The following is a 19,780-nucleotide window of genomic DNA, read 5'->3' on the forward strand; positions in this document are numbered from 1 at the left end:
TCATGATCTCACGGCTCATGAGTTAGGGCCCTGAATCGGGCTCTGTGCTGAGAGCTCAGGCAGAGCCTGGAGCCTGCTTCAGATTCTGTGTCTCCCTCTCTCTGCCCCTCCCCCCTCCTCAAAAATAAACGCTAATTTTTTTTTTTAATTTTAAAAATAAATAAATAAATAAATAAATAAATAAATAAATAAATAAAATGAACGATTCGGTGTGGCTGGAAGAATTTTCTCTGTCCTTCAAGGTCTTTCTAGCTGGACTAAGAATCAAGTTGACATGAAACACATTAACAGGAGGAAATCAGATTTCATTTTGTACATGCAAGGAATCCACACAGATGTGGAAATTCCAAAAACAATGAGGCAAAGGGAGGTATGTATGTCATTTTGCACCAAGGAGAAGGGGGGTAGGAGTCTGAGACATCAAAAGAAAGAAATGTAATTCATAGGAAGATGAAAAAGAGGAAATGTTTGGTAAACACGTGTTTGCTGGGCCACCCAGAAACAATGGGACGCAGAGGACTTTGATCAAGGGGGCCTTGCTAGGTTCCTCTCTGTCTATTACACCTAGCTCATAATATAGTGTAGTTGTCTATAGTGATAGCTCTCTTCCTAGAGCAGGCCCTCTATCAATTCTTTTCAAGCAGTTGAGGGCGGGGAGGGGAACTATAGAGCTTTTCCTGAATCTGCTGGGCTTTAATTGCTTTTTTTTTTTAAGTTTATTTATTTATTTTGAGAGAGAGAGAGCACAAGTGGGAAAGGGGCAGGAGAGAAGGAGAGAGAGAATCCCAAGCAGGCTCCTCGCTAATGTCGGTGCAGAGCTTGACATGGGGCTTGAACTCATGAACCATGAGATCATGTCTTGAGCAGAAATCAAGAGTCAGATACTTAAATCACTGAGCCATCCAGGCACCCTGCCCTCCAACTGCTTTTTAATTCAAAATAATATGGGGCGCCTGGGTGGCGCAGTCGGTTAAGCGTCCGACTTCAGCCAGGTCACGATCTCGCGGTCCGTGAGTTCGAGCCCCGTGTCAGGCTCTGGGCTGATGGCTCGGAGCCTGGAGCCTGTTTCCGATTCTGTGTCTCCCTCTCTCTCTGCCCCTCTCCCGTTCATGCTCTGTCTCTCTCTGTCCCAAAAATAAATAAATAAAAAACGTTGAAAAAAAAACAATCTTCATGCCAATGTGCACCATCTTGGGGCTGCCTTCCCTTGGCCTCTACCAGTGATTTTCAGAATATTCAGTTATATACATATAACTATTTTCTATCATCACCCCATAAAGAAGCCTTGTACCCACTGGCAGTCATTCCCATTTCCCCCATCTCCTCAGCCCTAGGCAACTACTAATCTACTTTCTGTCTCTATAGAATTATCTATTTCAACATATGAATAGGTTCATGCACTGTATGGTCTTTTGTGACTCGTTTCTTTCATTTAGCACGCTTTCAAGGTCCATCTATGTTGTAGCATATCAACACCTCATTCCTTGTTATTGCTAAATAATATTTCATTGTATGAACATATCATTCCATATCATTACCATTTACCGGTTGATGGACATTTGGGTTGTGTCCACTCCTTTTTTTTTAATATTTCTTTAAATGTTTACTTTTTTTTGAAGGAGAGAGAGAAAGACAGAGCGTGAGTAGGGGAGGGGCAGAGAGAAGGAAACATAATTCAAAGCAGGCTCCAGGCTCTGAGCTATCAGCACAGAGACTGATGCGGGGCTCGAACTCATGACCCATGAGATCACGACCTGAGCCGAAGTCAGATGCTTAACGGACTGAGCCACCCAGGCGCTCCAAGTTGTGTTCACTTCTTGACTATTATGAATTATGCTGCTATGAACAGTTTCTTTTGGGTATACACCTAGGAGAGGATTTGCTAGGTCATATGGTAACTCTGTTTAACTTTCTAAGAAACTGCCAAACTGTTTTCCAAAGGAGCTAACCCTTCTGAAATTCCCATCAGCAACTTACCAGGGCTCCCATCTCTCTACATCCTCAGCAATACCTGTTACTGTCTGTCTCTTTGATCACATCCCTCCTAAGAACATGAAGTTATACCTCACTGTGGTCTTTATTTTTTTATCTGAGAGACAGAGCGAGCATGCAAGTGGGGAAGAGGGGCAGAGGGGGGGAGAAAGAGAGAGAGAAAGAGAGAGAGAGAGAGAGAGAGAGAGAATCTTAAGCAGGCTCCATGTTCAGCCCAACTCGGGGTTCCATCCCATGACCCTGGGATCATGACCTGAGTCCAAATCAGGAGTTGGACCCTCAACTGACTAAGCCACCCAGGCACCCCTCATTGTGGATTTGATTTGCATTTCCTTGATGACTAATGATGTTGAGCATCTTTTCATGTGCTTGCTGGCCATTTGTACAATTTTGGGGGAGAAATGTCTATTTAGCTCTTTTGCCTATTGTAAATTGGGTTATTTGCCTTTTTGTTATTTTGTTGCAAATTCCTTACATATTTTGGATTACTAGTACTTTATCAGATATATGACTTGCAGATAGCGTCTCCCATGCTGTGGGCTATCTTTTTATTTTCTTGATGTTGCCCTTTGAAGCATAACATTTTTAAATGTTTTTTAAATGTTTATTTTGATAGAGAGAGAGAATGTACACTCCACACTGTTGGCATGGAGCCTGATGTAGGGTTGGATCTCATGAACCATGATGAGATCATGAACCAAACCGAAATCAAGAGTTGGACGCTCAATGGACTGAGCCATCCAGGTGCCCCTAAAAGTTCTTAATTTTGATGAAATTCAATTTGTTTGTATTTTTTTTCACTGATGCTTTTGCTGTTGTATCTAAGAGACCATTGCCAGTCACAGAATGACTCCTATATTTTCTCCTCAGGGTCTCATTGTTTCAGCTCTTACATACACACGCATATTTTATGTATATATAAAGGACTAAGGGAGATACTTACCAAACTGTTAAGAGTGGTCATTTCTGGGGAAGGGAATGAAATTGGGGTTGGGTTAGGGTTTGAATGGGGATTTTCATTTTTTCCCCACCATGTGTTTCTGTACTGTTTGGATTTTTTTTTTTTTTTTTTTTTTTTTTTTTTTTTTTTGCAGGCATGTCGTACTTTGGTTATTTGAAATCATCAGTAGACTTTTCAAAGGATTCAAAATCGTGCGAACATGATCGCATATGGTCAAAGACTAAAAAGTACTACGCAAAAGAAAACAAAAATTGTGCAAACCTAGGGCATTAGAATGGGGTGGGAGTGTGGGGTCATGTCAAGAAAAGTACCCTCTAACCTGAGACCAGAAGGTGAAATAGTGTGTTGGATCCAGATACGGCAAGAACTGTGTTGGATGTAGATGCGGCGAGAAGAGTGTGCAGCTGGGAAGAAATTATTTGGGCCCCAGGAGAGAAGGGGAATCATTAAAAGAACCAAAAATGTTTTAAACGGTGTGGATTGGAGAATGGAAGGGAGGGCAAGTAAGAGGAGGGGGACAAGAGGCTGGAGAGGGAGACAGGTGACAGATGACCCCAGTCATCTACGTTCAGGGCTGTAAACAGGGGAGTGAGCTGATCAGCTCCGAGTCTGGGAAAAACCCCTCCGGGACTGTGGGGAGAAGGAGAGGAAGGCGCGTGAAGACGCTGCCGCCGAAATCCAGGGAAGAGATGATGTGGACAGAGTCGGGCACTACTGGGGGGGAGGAGGGGGGCTCCAAACCAGAGGGTCTGAGCGATCGCCAGGACTTGGCGACTGGAATTGGAACTGAGGGAAACGCAGGGGCCAGGGCCGACTCCCAGATCCTCACCTGGCGGCCCGGGAAGCGGAGGGCGAAGCTGGCGCGCGTCGGGCCGCGTGGGAGAGCGCTACCTGCGGAGAACCCGGGGTAGGCGTTCGATGGGGCGCCCAGGCGCGGGGCGGGGGAGGGGGCACCCAGGGAGACGTCGGCGCTGACGCGGAAGGTGGAGTCCGTCCCGCCCCTCACCACCGCTCGGGCTCCGCTGGCCCGCAGGCCTGAGCGGGCCCCGGGTCAGTGTCACACGGCGGGTCCCCCTGAGGCCAGGGAGCATCCCGAGGTGCGTGCTCGCGGCCCGGTGGGGCCCACCCGCTCTCCGCCACTCGCAGACCGGGCTTGGCCGGGAGAGGAGCCGCGGCGCGCCCCGGAACCTTCGGCCGCCGCAGCCCGTGTTCGCCGCGGGACCCGTCGAGGGGCACCAGTTCGCTGTTGCTAAGGGGCGGCCCCGGAAGTGACGCGCCCCGGGTTTGTTGACAGCGGAGGCGGCGGCGGCTGCAGGCTCCGAGCCTCTGGAGCCGGATCGGGGGAGGGGCCGGGCCCCGGAGCCAGCACCCGGCGGCCCTCGGCCCCGCCCGCAGCCCTAAGGGCAAGGTAACGGCCACCGGGTCCCACCCCCGGCGCGACCCCCTCCCGCCTGGGGCTCCAGTCCCCGGGATCCCAAGCTCCGCCCCGCCGACCCCCGTCTCCCGCAGACCCCGGCCCTAGCCTAACGAGATCCCCTGTCTCCCCAGGCGCCCTGGCCCCAGATTCTCCCGGGCGGCATCCTCCGCTTCTCCTCGCGGAGGAATCGAGCATCCCGTCCGCTCCCGGGGCCGAGGGATTTATCTGCGTCCTCCCCCTTTCCCTCCTGCCTCAGGCGCCTCAGCATCGCCTCTGCAACCTTTTGCACAGGTCCAATTCGGCCAATGGTGGGAGGGCTCCCTTCTCTGTCCCTGCTGCCAGGTCCGAGAAACGTGCCTTTAAAACTGAGCTCCCTTTCTCCAGAAAGAAAATGACTCCCTGTCGGATGCCCCTACAAGATGGGGGATCGACCTAGGACTAAAAGGGCTACCCTCTGCCCCTCCTACCTGTTGGACGAGCTTAAGTTCCTCCAAAACAATGCTTAAAAGCTCAGGGACGGCTGGGATTCTGGAACGGCTCCCAAAAGGGATGACAAGGTGCAGGAAATCCAACAGGATGAGAAGGGGATGGGCTGGGGTTGCAAACCTGAGGGCAAGGGGAGCCTGATAGGTGAGTTGAAAGTGAAACTGACTGCTGGCCACTATAGCTCTGTGGGTGGAAATTGACTTGGCTGCTCTTTGGCCCAAGGAGTCCAAGATTTCCAGTCTTTGCCTGTGCCTGTCAGCGTGTTTGGTGTTTGAGGGCGGAAGGCCTGATGCCTCCAGAGGACATATGATCTTTCCCACAGAATATTTCTCTTCAGGGTTCAAAATGGGTAGAAGAAGCATTGAAGACAGCTTTGAAAAAAGGAAGAGGAGGCTATGCTTAGAGCAGGAGGTGGGGGCCAGTGGTGAGGGGTCTCTGTTTCAGTTCATTGCTTCATTCAGAAAGTAAGAATTATAAAATATGTAGGGTGCAATAAGTGACATGGAGAAGAATAAAGCAGGAAGGGCCAAGGGAAGGTCCAGAGAGTGGGTCACCTTTTTATAGACGTTGATCAGAGAAGGTCTCTAATAAGGTGATATCTGAACAAAAACCCGAAGGGGGTGGGTGTGGAGGGAGCAAACCATGCATCTCTCTACAGTCAGAGCATTCAACAGCAAGTGCAAAGGTCCTGAGGTAGTGTACCTGATGATTTCAGGAAACAGCCAGAGGACAGTAGGGCTGGAGCAGAGTGAAGGAGGGGAAGTGGGAACCAGATAACGGTGGGAAGAATGTCAGGGGCTGTCCATGTGACGCAGGGTCACAGTATCTAATGGAGCATCCTTTCGGAACTGTACTAACGTGGTGTCTGGTGGTCAGAGAAAATATAGATTTGTTTTAAGTGACAAATAGCCGCTGTACTCTGGTCTGGCATTATAAGTACCCCTTTTCCATCTTTGTAATGACCCCTGATGGGATTAATACCGAAAGGACAGCCATAGAGCACTGTAGTGTTAAATCAGATCATGCAGCTGCTTCCTGGTTGTGAGAACTTGGGCAAGGGACCACCTCAGTGTCCTCATCTGTAGAATAGGCTTGTTGGGCTTAATGAGACATCATGCACTGCAGTGCTTACTTAGCACACTATTTAGCACATATTAATGACTCGGTATGTAGCACTTGTGATGATGGCAACGGCCATGATGAGGAACTGTTTGCATGTGTCTACCTCCAAGCCTTTCTTTTTCGCACCAGCTGGTGGTGCCACCAGCTCTGGCTGCCTCCCTGAGCTAGTAGAATTTTGGAGAACAGTGGGGGTGGGGAGACAAAGTGGAAACTTCCTGTCACCCTTCAGTGGGAACAATGGTTGCATATCCTACAGGGAGGACGGTAGCTTGGTCTTTGCTTTCTTGAGGACAGCAGAAGGGGATGGGGCCTTTTACAAAAGAGCCCGGCAAATCCCCATTCTGCCACATAAAATAAACAAGATGATGGTGTTGACGTAAATATGCCATGGACAGGTTGGGAAGGGCAGTCTATGTTGGCCCCTGACGTGCCGTTGGGGTGTGTGTGCGCCTGATCTGCTGATGCGGAGTGTTAATCCAAGAAGTACCCAGCAGAGGCTCAGATTTTGCAGCCTGCCTTATAGGGAGTGGAACAATGGTTGATCTCCCTCCTCACCCCCCCAAGCCTGGACTATATCATCAGGCCTGGGTCATAAGCTAAGCAGGGCGACTGGGCCAGATGATTTAAAAATGAAAAGCCAGAGCTCTTAGACGCTGAGAGCCAGCATATCCGAGCAGCCGCCGTGGCTAGAACCTAGGACTAGTCATCTGGGGACCTGGGTTCAAGCCCCAGCTCTGCTGCTGGCTCACCGTGTGAACTTGGGCAAGTTCCAATCCCCTGCCTGGGCCTCGGTTTTCCTATCTGTATGCCAGCTCTGAGGATGAAATGAAACACAGGTCGTGAAAGAATTTGGTGCACTCTAGAGCTCACTACAAAGGTAGAGGACAGTTCTGGTTATTATTAGCGCCATCGGGATTCTGCACTCATATTTTTGGGGCAGAGAGCTTTAGTACCTCAGCTGTTCTTCATTCCTGAAATGCCAGTTCAGGGACCCCAGGTGGGTCATCGATTTGGGGAGCAGCATTCTTTATCTGGCTCAATCACTAAAGCTGATTTTCCACCTTCCAAAATGAACAGAAGGGTCTCCCCAAGCATAAGTTCCTAGGAGATCACTCCATAATGATTGGTCACCACCTTCTTGACATTATCTCGTGGCATCTCCTCACTAACGCCACAAGGTAGGCGCCATTTGCAACCCATTGACCAATAAGGACCCTGACGGAATCATTGAGGCTGGTAAATGTTGCTTGGGGGGGTCTTGTGCAGCTGAGGCTCCTTCATCTGCCACCAACCAGCCACACACTCACTGTGTCATGGAGACCCTATGGGTCACACGAGGTCCCCGCTGAGAACCTCCCAGTCCTGTGGCCAAAATGATATATGCCCATAGGACAGTTCCCAGCAATACCATAACATCTGTGCTCAGGGCCTGAGGACACTCAGGGTTGTAAGGAGTCAGTGAAGGCTCATCCGCAGAGAGGAGACCTGAGGCGAGGAGAAATGGTTCCTGCTCATCGCGTAGTGGTAAAGAGAGCCAAGCACGTAGTGGGGGACCTTGGACAAATCATCACACATATTTGAACCACACAGTTTGTTCCTCTGGAAAACAAAATAATGTGGCCCTCGTAGGTTATTTGTGCCTTCAGCGAGAGCATGCATGGGAAGCTTGAGGCTCTAAGTCTTGAACTAACGCATCCCTCTATGTCTATTGCCGTGTCCCCGTAGACCCTCGTACCTATACATAGTCCATGGCAAATTACCTCACCGTTCATAGCCCCAGCCTCCTCATCTGCAAGTTGTAGGTTTTAATAACTCCTGCTTCGTGTGGTTGTGGAGAGAATTTAACGGCTTAACATGTATCGAGTACTTAGCAGAGTTCTTGGAATATGGTGCTCAGTGTGGGTGCGATCACTTAAAAAAGTCTTTTTAAACGTGTGATTTATTTTTGAGAGCAAGAGAGACAGAGCAGGAGTGGGGGAGGGGCATGGAGAGGAGGCAGGGAAACACAGAATCCGAAGCAGGCTCCAGGCTCTGAGCTGCCAGCACAGAGCCTGACGCGGGGCTCGAACTCACAAACCACGAGATCCCGACCTGAGCCAAAGTCAGACGCTTAACCAACTGAGGCACCCAGGTGCCCTGATGGATGTTTATTTATTTCCGAGAGACAGAGAGAGAGGCAGAGCATGAGCGAGGGAGGGGCAGAGACAGAGGGAGACACAGAATCTGAAGCAGGTTCCAGACTCTGAGCTGTCAGCTCAGAGCCTGATGCGGGGCTCGAACTCACAGACCGTGAGATCACGACCTGAGCCAAAGTCTGATGCCTAGTGCAAGCTTGGAACTCAGGTAGTAGCCCCAAGGCCCCTCTGCCTCCAGGTGGCACCAGTGAGTGGTGAGGTGTGTTCCTCCCTCATTCCATTTCCCCTGTCTTCCTAACCTAACCCACTCTGCCGATTAGCCTGTGCAGGCCAGACCCCTTGGGATGCTTTCCGATCCTGGCCTTCTTCACCTTTGCCCCCGGGACACCCTGGCACTTGCCCGGACTCCCCTCACACCAGCTTCCCGCCCCCGATATCTGGCCTGGGATCTGCTCCTGGAAAGCTTCCAGCTTCTGTAAATAGGGCATTTGTTTGGATTTTTCCCCCCCAGCTCTCGGGTTAATATTTCACAGGGTGGGCGCTGCTCCAAGGCTCAGAACTTCTGGCTCCCCTAGCCTGTCGGCCAGGTGTCAGGTCACTGCCGGGATCCCATGCTGCCTTGTCTGGACCACAGTTTCTCTTTTGCCTGCGCTGCATGGACAGAAGACTTAATGGTGTGGTGACAAGTGCGAGTTTGGTTTAGGATTGTGTCCCCTGTTGTCATTTGTGTGATTGCAGGCAAGCCTCAGTGTCTTCATCAGGAAGCAGGGTACGATCAGTTGTCAATACCTCATGCTGCTGGAGTGAGGTCAGGGCAAAGGCAAACCTTTATTGTGATGCATGCCAGGCACAGGCTGGCACAGCCTGCAAGCAAGAAGGATTCCCATCCTCCCAGAGCTCATGGGCTGGGGGAGGGGTTGTTAGACAATTGTTATACAAATGACAATTAGCTTCAAGTGCAGGATCCTAGGGAATGTCATTTGTTGGTTAAATAAGGAACTATTTAACGCAGTTAAAGCACGAGGGGCTCAGCGCCCCATCTGGAAGCAACCAGCACGGAGAGGCTTTGGCCACTGCTTCTGTTTTCTCCCTTCTGTCTCCTCTGCTCCCCACTCCCCCACGCCACCATGTCATAGCTCAGGATGGATCCAGTGTAAAGAACCTGCTAGAGAAGTGACAGAGGAAGACACAAGGCTCTTACTGTGTCGCAGTTGCCAGCGTTGTGCCCGGTTGCCAGTATCCCAGATGGCCAGTGACTGCCGTGGGAACAAGGAGCCCTCGTGGGTGGGAGTGGGGAGGGGAGAGATGACTGTGTCTGGCGGGCGCCAGACCTGCAACCAGATGGGGCACCAGTGGCAGGGTGCCCCACACCTCTCCGCCTCCGGCCCCTTCCTCCTCCGGCTCATCTCACCCCCAGACAGCGGGGGCCACACGGCCAAAGGGCAGTTAGCAAATGGTACCATCTGCCTGGTGTGTTTCTAGGGGGCTTTGGGTGCCCTTGGTGGCTGAAAGGGTGCTGTTCCTTCCACCTGGGGAGCGGGGCCGGGGCCTGGCGGCTCCCTTCGTGACTGGGCTCAGTCCTGCAGGAAAGGCAAAACCCCTGGTGGCGTCCTCTCGTTCCGAGTGGTGAGCATTCCCCTGTGGCCACTGGGGCCCCACAGTGTCCTGGCGTGGCCGGCAGGGAGGATACAAGAGTGTGCCTTGTCCCCGGGTGCCATGCGTGGCACAACTTACAAGTCCCTTCGTCCCTTCCACAGGCGTGTGTGGAAAGCGTACAAGGTGTCAGGCCCACACAGGGTGTCCAGCAAACCGCCATGGAACTGGGCCTGTCGTACCAGGGTCCCGTCCCCTCTGGCCTCAGCCTATGCACATCTATTCCTTCTTGCTGGAACACCCTTCCCTTCTATCCCCACCTCCAGAGTTAAGTATGACTCATCTTTTGGGTCCCAGCTGAAATGTCACTTCCGAGGAAGCCTGCCCATGACTCGCCAGTCCAGGGCAGGTCCCCTGGCACAGGCACGCGGGGCCCCAGGTGCCTCCTTCTCCCTGAGGACACTGGTCCCGGGTACGTGGCGTGGGGTTCGTGTGCTTTTTAGGTGCATGTCTGTCTCCCCTCGGAGTGAGTATGCTCCACAAGGACAGGGACCTTGTCTGGTTTCGCCCACCACTGGACCCACAGTGCCCAGCGGACAGGTACCAAGTGAATACGTAAGTGACCTGGGCTCAGCGCAGGGATGATGCCACGTAAGACAGCCAGGTTCCTGGCCTCATGGAGCTGGGCAGCTGGCAGGGGAGCTGGATAACTAAACCAGCATTGGTTCAAAGGATTAATTGTTGTGGTGGGGCCATGGGGGCACACGGCAGGAGCACCCTGGCGGGGCAGGGAAGTGTCCCCAGAGGAAGTGAGGTCGACACCAAGGCCCGAGGTGTACAGGCGGCAGCCAATGAAGGAGAGGTCAAAGGCGGCCTGGGCTGGAGGGGGTAGGTATGCTTCCTGGAGGAGGGGCATGAATGCGTTTTGGGGGCGGGAGTAGTATTTAGAGTAGAAAGTGGGAGAATTCGTTGAACTGGGATGGTCCTGGTTGAAAGAAAATAGACTGAGCAAAGGTCTGAAGGTGACCCTGTGCGTAGGGCCTATTGCCAGTACCACGAAGGAGGCCGGGCCAGCTGCAGTAGGGGCCAGTGGGCACTGAGTGGGCCAGAAAGCTGGCTGTGGTTCTGGAGGCCTGCGGTGCCTGCTGGAAGAGAGAGGACTTGGCTTCCAGCAGGGTGGGCCTCCCTGCCAGCGGTGCTCCCCTGGCTCCTGTGGCCCCGGGAAGATCTGGGAGTGAATGAAGGCAGAGGAGGGCCATGCCCGGTGCCCGGGCAGCCTGTTTATTGTGCCTTCCCTCAAGGGTGGCACACGGCCAGTGGGACAGCTGGCACCACAGGCCTTGTGGCAAGAGACCCAGGCCTGGGGAGCACAGACCTTGAACTGGGCAGGGACAGACCCTGCTGTGTTGGGGATCACAGCAGGTGAGGCAGGACGATGATAATGGTGACAATGACAACGGTAATAATAGCTGCTTTTTATTGAGTAGTTACCACATGCCAGGCCCCATGCTGGTATCTTTTGACATTCTATGTTATCTTCACACAGTACTCCCTGTTTTAGAGGAGAAACTGAGGCACAGAGGGATGAAGACACTTGTTCACCAAGTGCACCTGCTCTTAAGCAGCCGGGCTGGGACTTGAAGCTGCGTGGGCCTGACTCCAGAGCTCTCAGCGCACTGTCACCAGTAAGCGGTGGTGCCAGCACTGAGACCTTGCAATTTCTGAGGGCACAGGGCTCTGTGGCTGCCCACTGGATTTCTGGAGCAGCCCAGAAGGCTCAGATAGGGACACAGGGGCTCCAGGAAGCCGGGGGAAGTGCTGGGCCCTGAACTGCTTCGGAGCTCTCCAAGGGGTGATATGGCGGAGTCCAAGAGACCAGATTCAAATCCCAGTTTGGACAGAGTAGCCTCTCTGAGCCTGAGTTTTCTCATCTGGAAGGGGGGATCATAACCACCATCTCTTCTATACTGAGTCTCATCAAGCCTGAGACTAAACGCTTCCCCAACATCTCATTTACTCCAACAGCCCTGTGAAGGGGGGATGATTATCCCCATTTTCCAAATGAGGAAACTGAGGTCCAGAGAGGTTAAATAATGTACAGTGAATTGTCGAAGTGGATTGAAACAGATCTGACCACAGAGTCTGCATGTCAAAAAAACAAAAACAAAAATCAAACCCAAAAACAACTATTGAAGTATCACCTAGATAGGGAAAAGAAGGCATGGAAAGCGTGAGTGGGCAGTTTGATGAATTTCCTGTCCCAGAGGTCCCCCGGCCACTTTCTAATCACCACGGGTTCATTTTGCCTATCTCCTCCACCCTTTCCGATACAGACTCTGGTAGAAACATGGTTGGGGATTAATTCCTGATGATCCTCGGTTCTGTAAGTGGTTTTTTCTATCTTGTTCACTCAAGTTGAATACGAAGGTTCAGTTTTCATCCTCAGCCACTTGTAGCTGAGGAGATACACTCTCGGAGCACCATTTAACTGAACCCTAGTCCCCTCTAAATGTAGACCTCTTTGGTGTCCAGGCCATTTTATTAACTTTTATTGAATTATACATTTTTTAAGTTTACTTCGAGAGAGAGCACGTGAGCTGGGGGAGGGCCCAAGAGAGAGGGAGAGAGAGAATCATAAGCGGGCTCCATACTGTCAGCACAGAGCCTGACCCAGGGCTCTCTCCCATGGCTGTGAGGTCATGACCTGAGCCGAATAGTCGGATGCTTAACTGACTGAGCCATCCAGGCACCCCTACAATTTACATTTTTAAAAACCACACATCGGGGCGCCTGGGTGGCGCAGTCGGTTAAGCGTCCGACTTCAGCCAGGTCACGATCTCACGGTCCGTGAGTTCGAGCCCCGCGTCAGGCTCTGGGCTGATGGCTCGGAGCCTGGAGCCTGTTTCCGATTCTCTGTCTCCCTCTCTCTCTGCCCATCCCCCGTTCATGCTCTGTCTCTCTCTGTCCCAAAAATAAATTAAAAACGTTGAAAAAAAAATTAAAAATAAATAAATAAATAAAAACCACACATCATGATATACAGCTCCTGAATATTCACAAAGTGAACGCTGGACATATTCAGATAAGGGACTAGAATCTTCTCAGCACCCAGCCAAATCCCCAAAGTAACTACAATCCTGACTTCTACCACCACAGATCAGATTTTTCTTTTCTTTTTTTTTTTTAGGGTTATTTATTTATTTAGAGAGAGAGAGAGAGAGAGAGCAGGGGAGGGGCAGAGAGAGGGAAAGAGAGAGAATCCCAAGCAGACTCCATACCAGCAGCATGGAGTCTGACATGGGGCTCACACCCACGGACTGAGATCATGACCTGAGTTGAAACCGAGAGTAGGACGCATAACCAACTGAATCACCCAGGTGCCCCTCTGTATTTTTAAAGTTAAATTTTATCAAATTTTATTTATTTTTGAGAGAGAGAGTGAGCACAATTGGGGGGAGGGGGAGGAAGGACAGAGGAAGAAGGAGAAAGAATCTTAAGCAAGCTCCATGCTCAGTGCAAAGCCCGACGTGGGGCTTGATCCCACAACCCTAGGATTGTGACCTTAGCCAAAATCAAGAGTCGGACACTTAACCAACTGAGCCACCCAGGCGCCCCTATTTTATTTTATTTTTATTTTTATTTTTTTTAATTTTTTTTAACGTTTATTTATTTTTGAGACAGAGAGAGACAGAGCATGAACAGGGGAGGGGCGGAGAGAGAGGGAGACACAGAATCAGAAGCAGGCTCCGGGCTCTGGGCCATCAGCCCAGAGCCCGACGCGGGGCTCGAACTCACGGACCGCGAGATCATGACCTGAGCCGAAGTCGGACACCTAACTGACTGAGCCACCCAGGCGCCCCAATTTTATTTTATTTTAGAGAGAGCATGCACATGCAAGCTGGTGAGGGGACACGGGGGAGAAAGAGAGAGAGAATCTCAAGCAGTGTCCACGCTCAGCATGGAGCCAAAATTGGGGCTCAGTCCCATGACCCTGGTATCATGACCGGAGCTGAAATCAAGAGGCAGACACTCAAGCGACTGAGCCACCCAGGCGCCTCAGATTGTTCTGTTTTTTAGCTTAGTGGAGTAAAACATGAATGGATTCATTTGGTATATAATATGGTATAAGCTCTCTTATGTCTGACTTCTTTCGCTGAACACTGTGGGGTTCACCCAAGCCATTGTGTTAACAATAGTTTGTGCGTTCTCGTTGCCGTTAGTATTTCGTTGGTGATTACACCGTAATTATTCATTCTAATGTCAGGGACATTCAGATTCCTTTCTGGTTTTGGCTACTCCGAATAATACTGCTGTGAACATTCTGGTCTGTGTCTTTGGGGGAACATATATATGTGCACCTTTGTTGGGTGTGTACCTACGAATAGAATTGCTGAACATTGAACATATGTGCATATTCAGCTTTGGTAGATAGTGTCATACAACATTCCATTATACTGTCGATGCACACCAATTTTCACTCCCACCAGCAGTGTGGACGACATCCTGTTGTTCCGTCTTCACTGCAGTACAGGCTTGGTGTTGCCTGTGTTGTTGTTGTTTCCAGTTGAGCCATTGTGGTGTGTGGGTAATAGTATCTCATTGTGGTTTTACGGATTCTGATGAGGCTGAGCCCTTTTGTATATGTTTCCATATGTTCTCTGTCCCTTATGAAATACCTTTTCAAGTCTTTTGCCTTTTCAAGTCAATTTTTCAGTTGGATGCTATGTCCTTTAAAAAGAAAAAAAAAAAAGATTTTGGAGCAGCTGGCTGGCTCAGTGGGTGGAGCGTGCAACTCTTGATCTCAGGGTGTGAGTTCGAGCCCCATGTTGGGTGTAGAGATTGCTTGAAAAAAATCTTAAAAAAAAATGATTTGTAGAAGTTGTTTATGTATTCTGAATGTGAGTCCTTTGTTGGATATATTATTGGAAATATTTTCTAGGCTGTGGCCTGCCCTTTTTTTTTTTGTTTAACTTTTTAAATGTTTTATTTATTTTTGAAACAGAGACAGACAGGGGCGCCTGGGTGGCGCAGTCGGTTAAGCGTCCGACTTCAGCCAGGTCACGATCTCGCGGTCTGTGAGTTCGAGCCCCGCGTCAAGCTCTGGGCTGATGGCTCGGAGCCTGGAGCCTGTTTCTGATTCTGTGTCTCCCTCTCTCTCTGCCCCTCCCCGTTCATGCTCTGTCTCTCTCTGTCCCAAAAATAAATAAAAAACGTTGAAAAAAAAAAATTAAAAAAAAAAAAAAAAAAAGAAACAGAGACAGACAGCATGTGAGTGGACAAGGGGCAGAGAAAGAGGGTGACACAGAATCCGAAGCAGGCTCCAGGCTCTGAGCTGTCAGCACAGAGCCTGACGCACAGCTTGAACTTATGAGCTGTGAGATCGTGACCTGAGCTGAAGTCAGACACTTAACCAACTGAGCCACCCAGGCGCCCCTGCCCTTTCTCTTTCTTAATGATATCTTTTGATGAACAGAGTCTTAACATTTTAAGGCAGTATGATTTATTTCTATATATGGTTTCTGGGGTTTTTTGTGACCTATTTAAGAAATGATCGCCTACTCTGAAGCATAAGATAGACTCCTGTGTTTTCTTCTAGAAACCTTATTGTTCTACCCTTCACATTTAGGCCTGTGGTTCGTGTCAGATTAATTTTTGTGTACGTACAAACAGTAGTTTCCTCACTTCAATGCAGATTGGTTTATCATTTTTTCCTTACGACCCTACTTAAGGAATCTTTACCTATCTCAAGGTCGTGAAAACAGTAAGGGATTTTAGGTTTTTACTAACAGTTTTATTGAGCTACAATTCCTATACCCTACAGTTCACCTATCTAACAGAGATAATTCGTGGTTTTTAATATATTCAGAATTGTGTGACTGTCACCACAATCAATTTTAAGATATTTTTATCACCCCAGAAGAAACCCCATACCCATTAGCAGTCACTCCCCATTTCCTTACAACCTCCTAGCCCTAGGCAGCCACTATTCTTCTTCCGTCTCCATAGGTTTGCCTGTTCTGGCTAGACACTTCATAAAAATGGAACCATACAATATGTGACCTTTTGTGTCTGGCTTCTTTCACTTAGCATCGTGTTTTCAAGGTCCACCTGCGTTGGAGCAGTTGCCAATACCTCATTCCTTTTATGGCTGAATAATATTCCATCGTACGGATAGACCATTTTTGTTTATCCATGCATCACTTGATGGACATTTGCGTTGTTTCCACTTTTGGGCTATTACGAATAATACCAGTGTGAAAACATTAATGTACCGTTTTTTATGGGGACATATATTTTTGCCACTCTCAGGAGGAGACCTTTCATTCTTTTTTTGTTTTGTTTTTTTTTTTAAGTAGGCTCCACACGCAGCATGGAGCCCAGCATGGGGCTTGAACTCACAACCCGTGATCATGACCTGAGCTGAGATCAAGAGTCAGACACTTAACTGACTGAGCCACCCAGGCACACCAGAACCTTCATTCTTAATCATATACGATGAGATTCAGTGACAACATGTCTGTAAAGCCCTGGCATGTACTAAATGCTCACACAGTGACAGCCATTTACGGGTTAGGTTACACAGTAAGAGACACCCCAGTGTAGCTATTAATGAAAGCTCCTGTTATCCTCACCCAAGCATTGAGTCCCCAACACACGCATGTCGGCCCACGGACACTCTGAAGGCATACAAATGTTTGGAAAAGGCCCCTGCTCTTTGCAGTTCAAGTCACACGTAGATAGTGGCACAGCAGAGAGAGCAGGCAAGGAATCAGGAGCCTTGGGACGTGCCTCTGCCAGACTGCTAATTTGAGTGTGACATCCGGGGCCTCAGTTTCCCTACTCAGAGAATGGACCTAGGGCAGCCAGTGGTTCCGGTTCTTATGGGGGGACTCACTTAGCTTCTTCCTGTTCCACAGGCTGTGGTTCTGCCAATGATCCTGTGAGTGCCGGGGAGTCACCGCTGCCCCTAGGGGCTCCTGTCGTGGAGTGCCCCCCCCCCCCCCGCCTATCCCCAGCATGGCGTCCGACACCCCCGAGTCCCTGATGGCCCTCTGCACCGACTTCTGCTTGCGCAACCTGGATGGCACCTTGGGCTACCTGCTGGACAAGGAGACTCTGCGGCTACATCCAGACATCTTCCTACCCAGCGAGATCTGCGACCGGCTTGTCAATGAGTGAGCAGGCGGGGGCCGGGGCACGGGCATGAGGCTTAGCATGAGCGCGTGTGGAGGCCCCGGGACCATCGTGTGCACCGTGCAGGGATGCGGCTGGGGATACATATGTGTGAGGGGGTGTGCACGCCCTTGGGTATCTGTGGGTGCAGGAGAACACTGGTATGTTCATAGCCATAAGGTTGTATGTGTGCATGTTGCTAAGCGTGTGGAGGGGTGTGCACGTGAAGGAATGGGTGTGTGGACACACATGGGCTGCAGCACAGGGTGTGTTTGAGTGTGTCCCTGCACGTGTGTATTACATCTACGAGAGAGTATAGAAACTGCATATAAGCGCAGGAGTTCTGTGCTGTTCCGTGTGCACTTGCCTATGCCTGCAAACACGTGTCTGTGTACACGTGGGCACACACGCTTGCCCACTGGTGCACAAATAATGAACCCATGAGCAGGAATTGAACCATTCAGAAAATCTTTGTGTGGGGGCGCCTGGGTGGCTCAGTCGGTTAAGCGTCCAACTCTTGATTTCATCTCAGGTCACGATCTCATGGTTCGTGAGTTCAAGCCCCGCACTGGGCTCTGTGCTGACAGTGTGGAGCCTGCTTGGGATTCTTTCTCTTCCTCTCTCTGCCCCTCCCCCACTCATTCTCTCTCTAAATAAATAAACAAACAAACCTTAAAAAAGAGAGAGAAAAAGAAACTCTTTATGTGGAGCCTCCAAGGACTCTCCGCTCTTAGAGGTTCCTAGCAGTAAGATGTGCGTTCACTCACCTCAGGGAGTCCAGTGCCCAGAAGAGAAATTGTTAGGCCAAACAGTTGCATATAAAAGCAAGAATCTGTGGGTGCACCTGGCTGGCTCAGTCAGTGGAGCGTGTGACTCTTGATCTCAGGGTTGTGAGTTTGAACCCTATGTTGCATGTGGAGATTACTTAAAAATAAAATCTTTAAAAAAAAAAAAAAAAGTTGGAACTTGTATGTGACCTGAGGACAGAGCCCAGTTTGATTTTTTTTTTTAACGTTTATTTATTTTTGAGACAGAGAGAGACACAGCATGAACAGGGGAGGGGCAGAGAGAGAGGGAGACACAGAATCGGAAGCAAGCTCCAGGCTCTGAGCCATCAGCCCAGAGCCCGACGCGGGGCTCGAACTCACGGACCGCGAGATCGTGACCTGAGCCGAAGTCGGACGCTTAACCGACTGAGCCACCCAGGCGCCCTGATTTTTTTTTTTAAACGTTTATTTATTTATTTATTTTTTTTTTTTAATTTTTTTTTTTCAACATTTTTTATTTATTTTTGGGACAGAGAGAGACAGAGCATGAACGGGGAGGGGCAGAGAGAGAGGGAGACACAGAATCTGAAACAGGCTCCAGGCTCTGAGCTGTCAGTACAGAGCCCAACGCGGGGCTCAAACTCACGGACCATGAGATCATGACCTGAGCCGAAGTCGGACGCCTAACCGACCAAGCCACCCAGGCACCCCAGGACAGAGCCCAGTTTGTAATCATGTTCCAAGCATTTGAAGCGGGTCAGGCACTTGCTTGGATGCTTTGCAGACCAGAGTTATGTCCATTTTACAGATGAAGAAACTGAACGCTGGGGAAGTTCCATTCCTCACATGAAGCTGCCCACGTAGTGAACAGTCAAGCCAGGATTTAGATTCCAGAGTGTTTGACTCAAAGGCTTTTCCACCAGACCAGGAATCTTACATTAGCTGACCTCAGCAGGGTTTTATTGAGTGCTTGCCCTGTACCCAGCTGGGATCCTTAAACTCCTTGGCTTAATCTTCCTGTTGGAAAGGGTCCTGGGAGGGGCTGATCAAGGAACCAGAAGCTGGCTTAAAGATGAGGAGTCTGGACGTGTATGTTTGTCATAGATGTGTAGGGTTTCAGGGGGAAGAGCTTGGAATTGGCTGTTGATAAGAGGCCCCTTCATCACCTTTGCACCCGTGGTGCCTGGGGCCACTCTGTCTCACCTGCACAGTGCTCGGGACCCAAATAGGTACTGTTAGAAAGAGGGGCTGTGGTGGGTGTGGGGGGGTGGTACCTGGGTGGCTCAGTGTGTTAAGCATCTGACTTTTTTTTCCTTTTAATTTATTTATTTTGAGAGAGAGAGAGAGAGAGAGCACACATATGCATGAACAGGGGAGGGACAGAGAGAGAGAGAGAGGGAGAGAATCCCAAGCAGACTCTGTGCTGACGCAAGGCTCAATCTCATGGCCATGAAATCATGACCTGAGCTGAGATCAAGAGTCAGAAACCTAACCAACTGAGCCACCCTGGGGACCCAAGTGTCCAACTCTTGATCTCAGCTCAGGTCTTAATCTCAGGGTCAGGAGTTCAAGCCTCACATTGGGCCTCTCGTTGGGCCCTGCTCTGGACGTGAAGCCTACTAAAAAAAAAAAAAAAAAAAAAAAAAAAAAATTAGTAAAAAGAAAGAAAGAAGGGCAGGGGATAGACGAGATGGAGGTTGCTGACCAGTGATGAGGGAAGGTTTCAGGGACAGGAGGGCTGGTGCTGAGCCTTGAAGGGAGAACGAGGGTCCCTGGGCTCCCCCTCAAGCCAGGCTTCCCTCCTTCCCAGGTATGTGGAGCTGGTCAACGCCGCCTGCAACTTTGAGCCCCACGAGAGCTTCTTCAGCCTTTTCTCCGACCCCCGCAGCACCCGCCTCACCCGGATCCACCTCCGTGAGGACCTGGTACAGGACCAGGACCTGGAGGCCATCCGCAAGCAGGTGAGACCCGCTTCGCCAGCCGGTGGGGATGGTCATGGGGAGGCTGCCTCGAGATGACCGGTGAGTCGGGGGCCGAGCCACGCGCCTCCAGCACAAGAATCCAGTGCGTCCCCGCCTCGTACACCCCCCTCCCCAAGCTCAACTGCGGCCCAGACCTGGGGGCGGGAGGGCAG

General features: G+C 50.3%; 1 protein-coding gene across 3 annotated transcripts in view; it reads left to right on the plus strand.

The window, feature by feature from the left end:
* Positions 1-4,212: 4,212 nt before the first annotated feature.
* The window catches only part of ZER1 (zyg-11 related cell cycle regulator), a 33,203-nt gene continuing 17,635 nt past the window's right edge, over positions 4,213-19,780 (plus strand). For 2 of the 3 annotated variants that reach the window (XM_058693868.1, XM_058693870.1), the window contains exons 1-3: positions 4,213-4,361; positions 16,624-16,881; positions 19,457-19,607. In XM_058693868.1, coding sequence (XP_058549851.1) covers positions 16,724-16,881; positions 19,457-19,607 — 309 coding nt within the window. In that variant the 5' untranslated portion in view covers positions 4,213-4,361; positions 16,624-16,723. Of the gene's footprint in view, positions 4,362-16,062; positions 16,276-16,623; positions 16,882-19,456; positions 19,608-19,780 lie in introns of all 3 variants that reach the window. The other variant, XM_058693869.1, reaches the window with a different exon arrangement.

This window comes from Neofelis nebulosa, chromosome 12, assembly GCF_028018385.1.
Source record: "Neofelis nebulosa isolate mNeoNeb1 chromosome 12, mNeoNeb1.pri, whole genome shotgun sequence".
Taxonomy (NCBI): domain Eukaryota; kingdom Metazoa; phylum Chordata; class Mammalia; order Carnivora; family Felidae; genus Neofelis; species Neofelis nebulosa.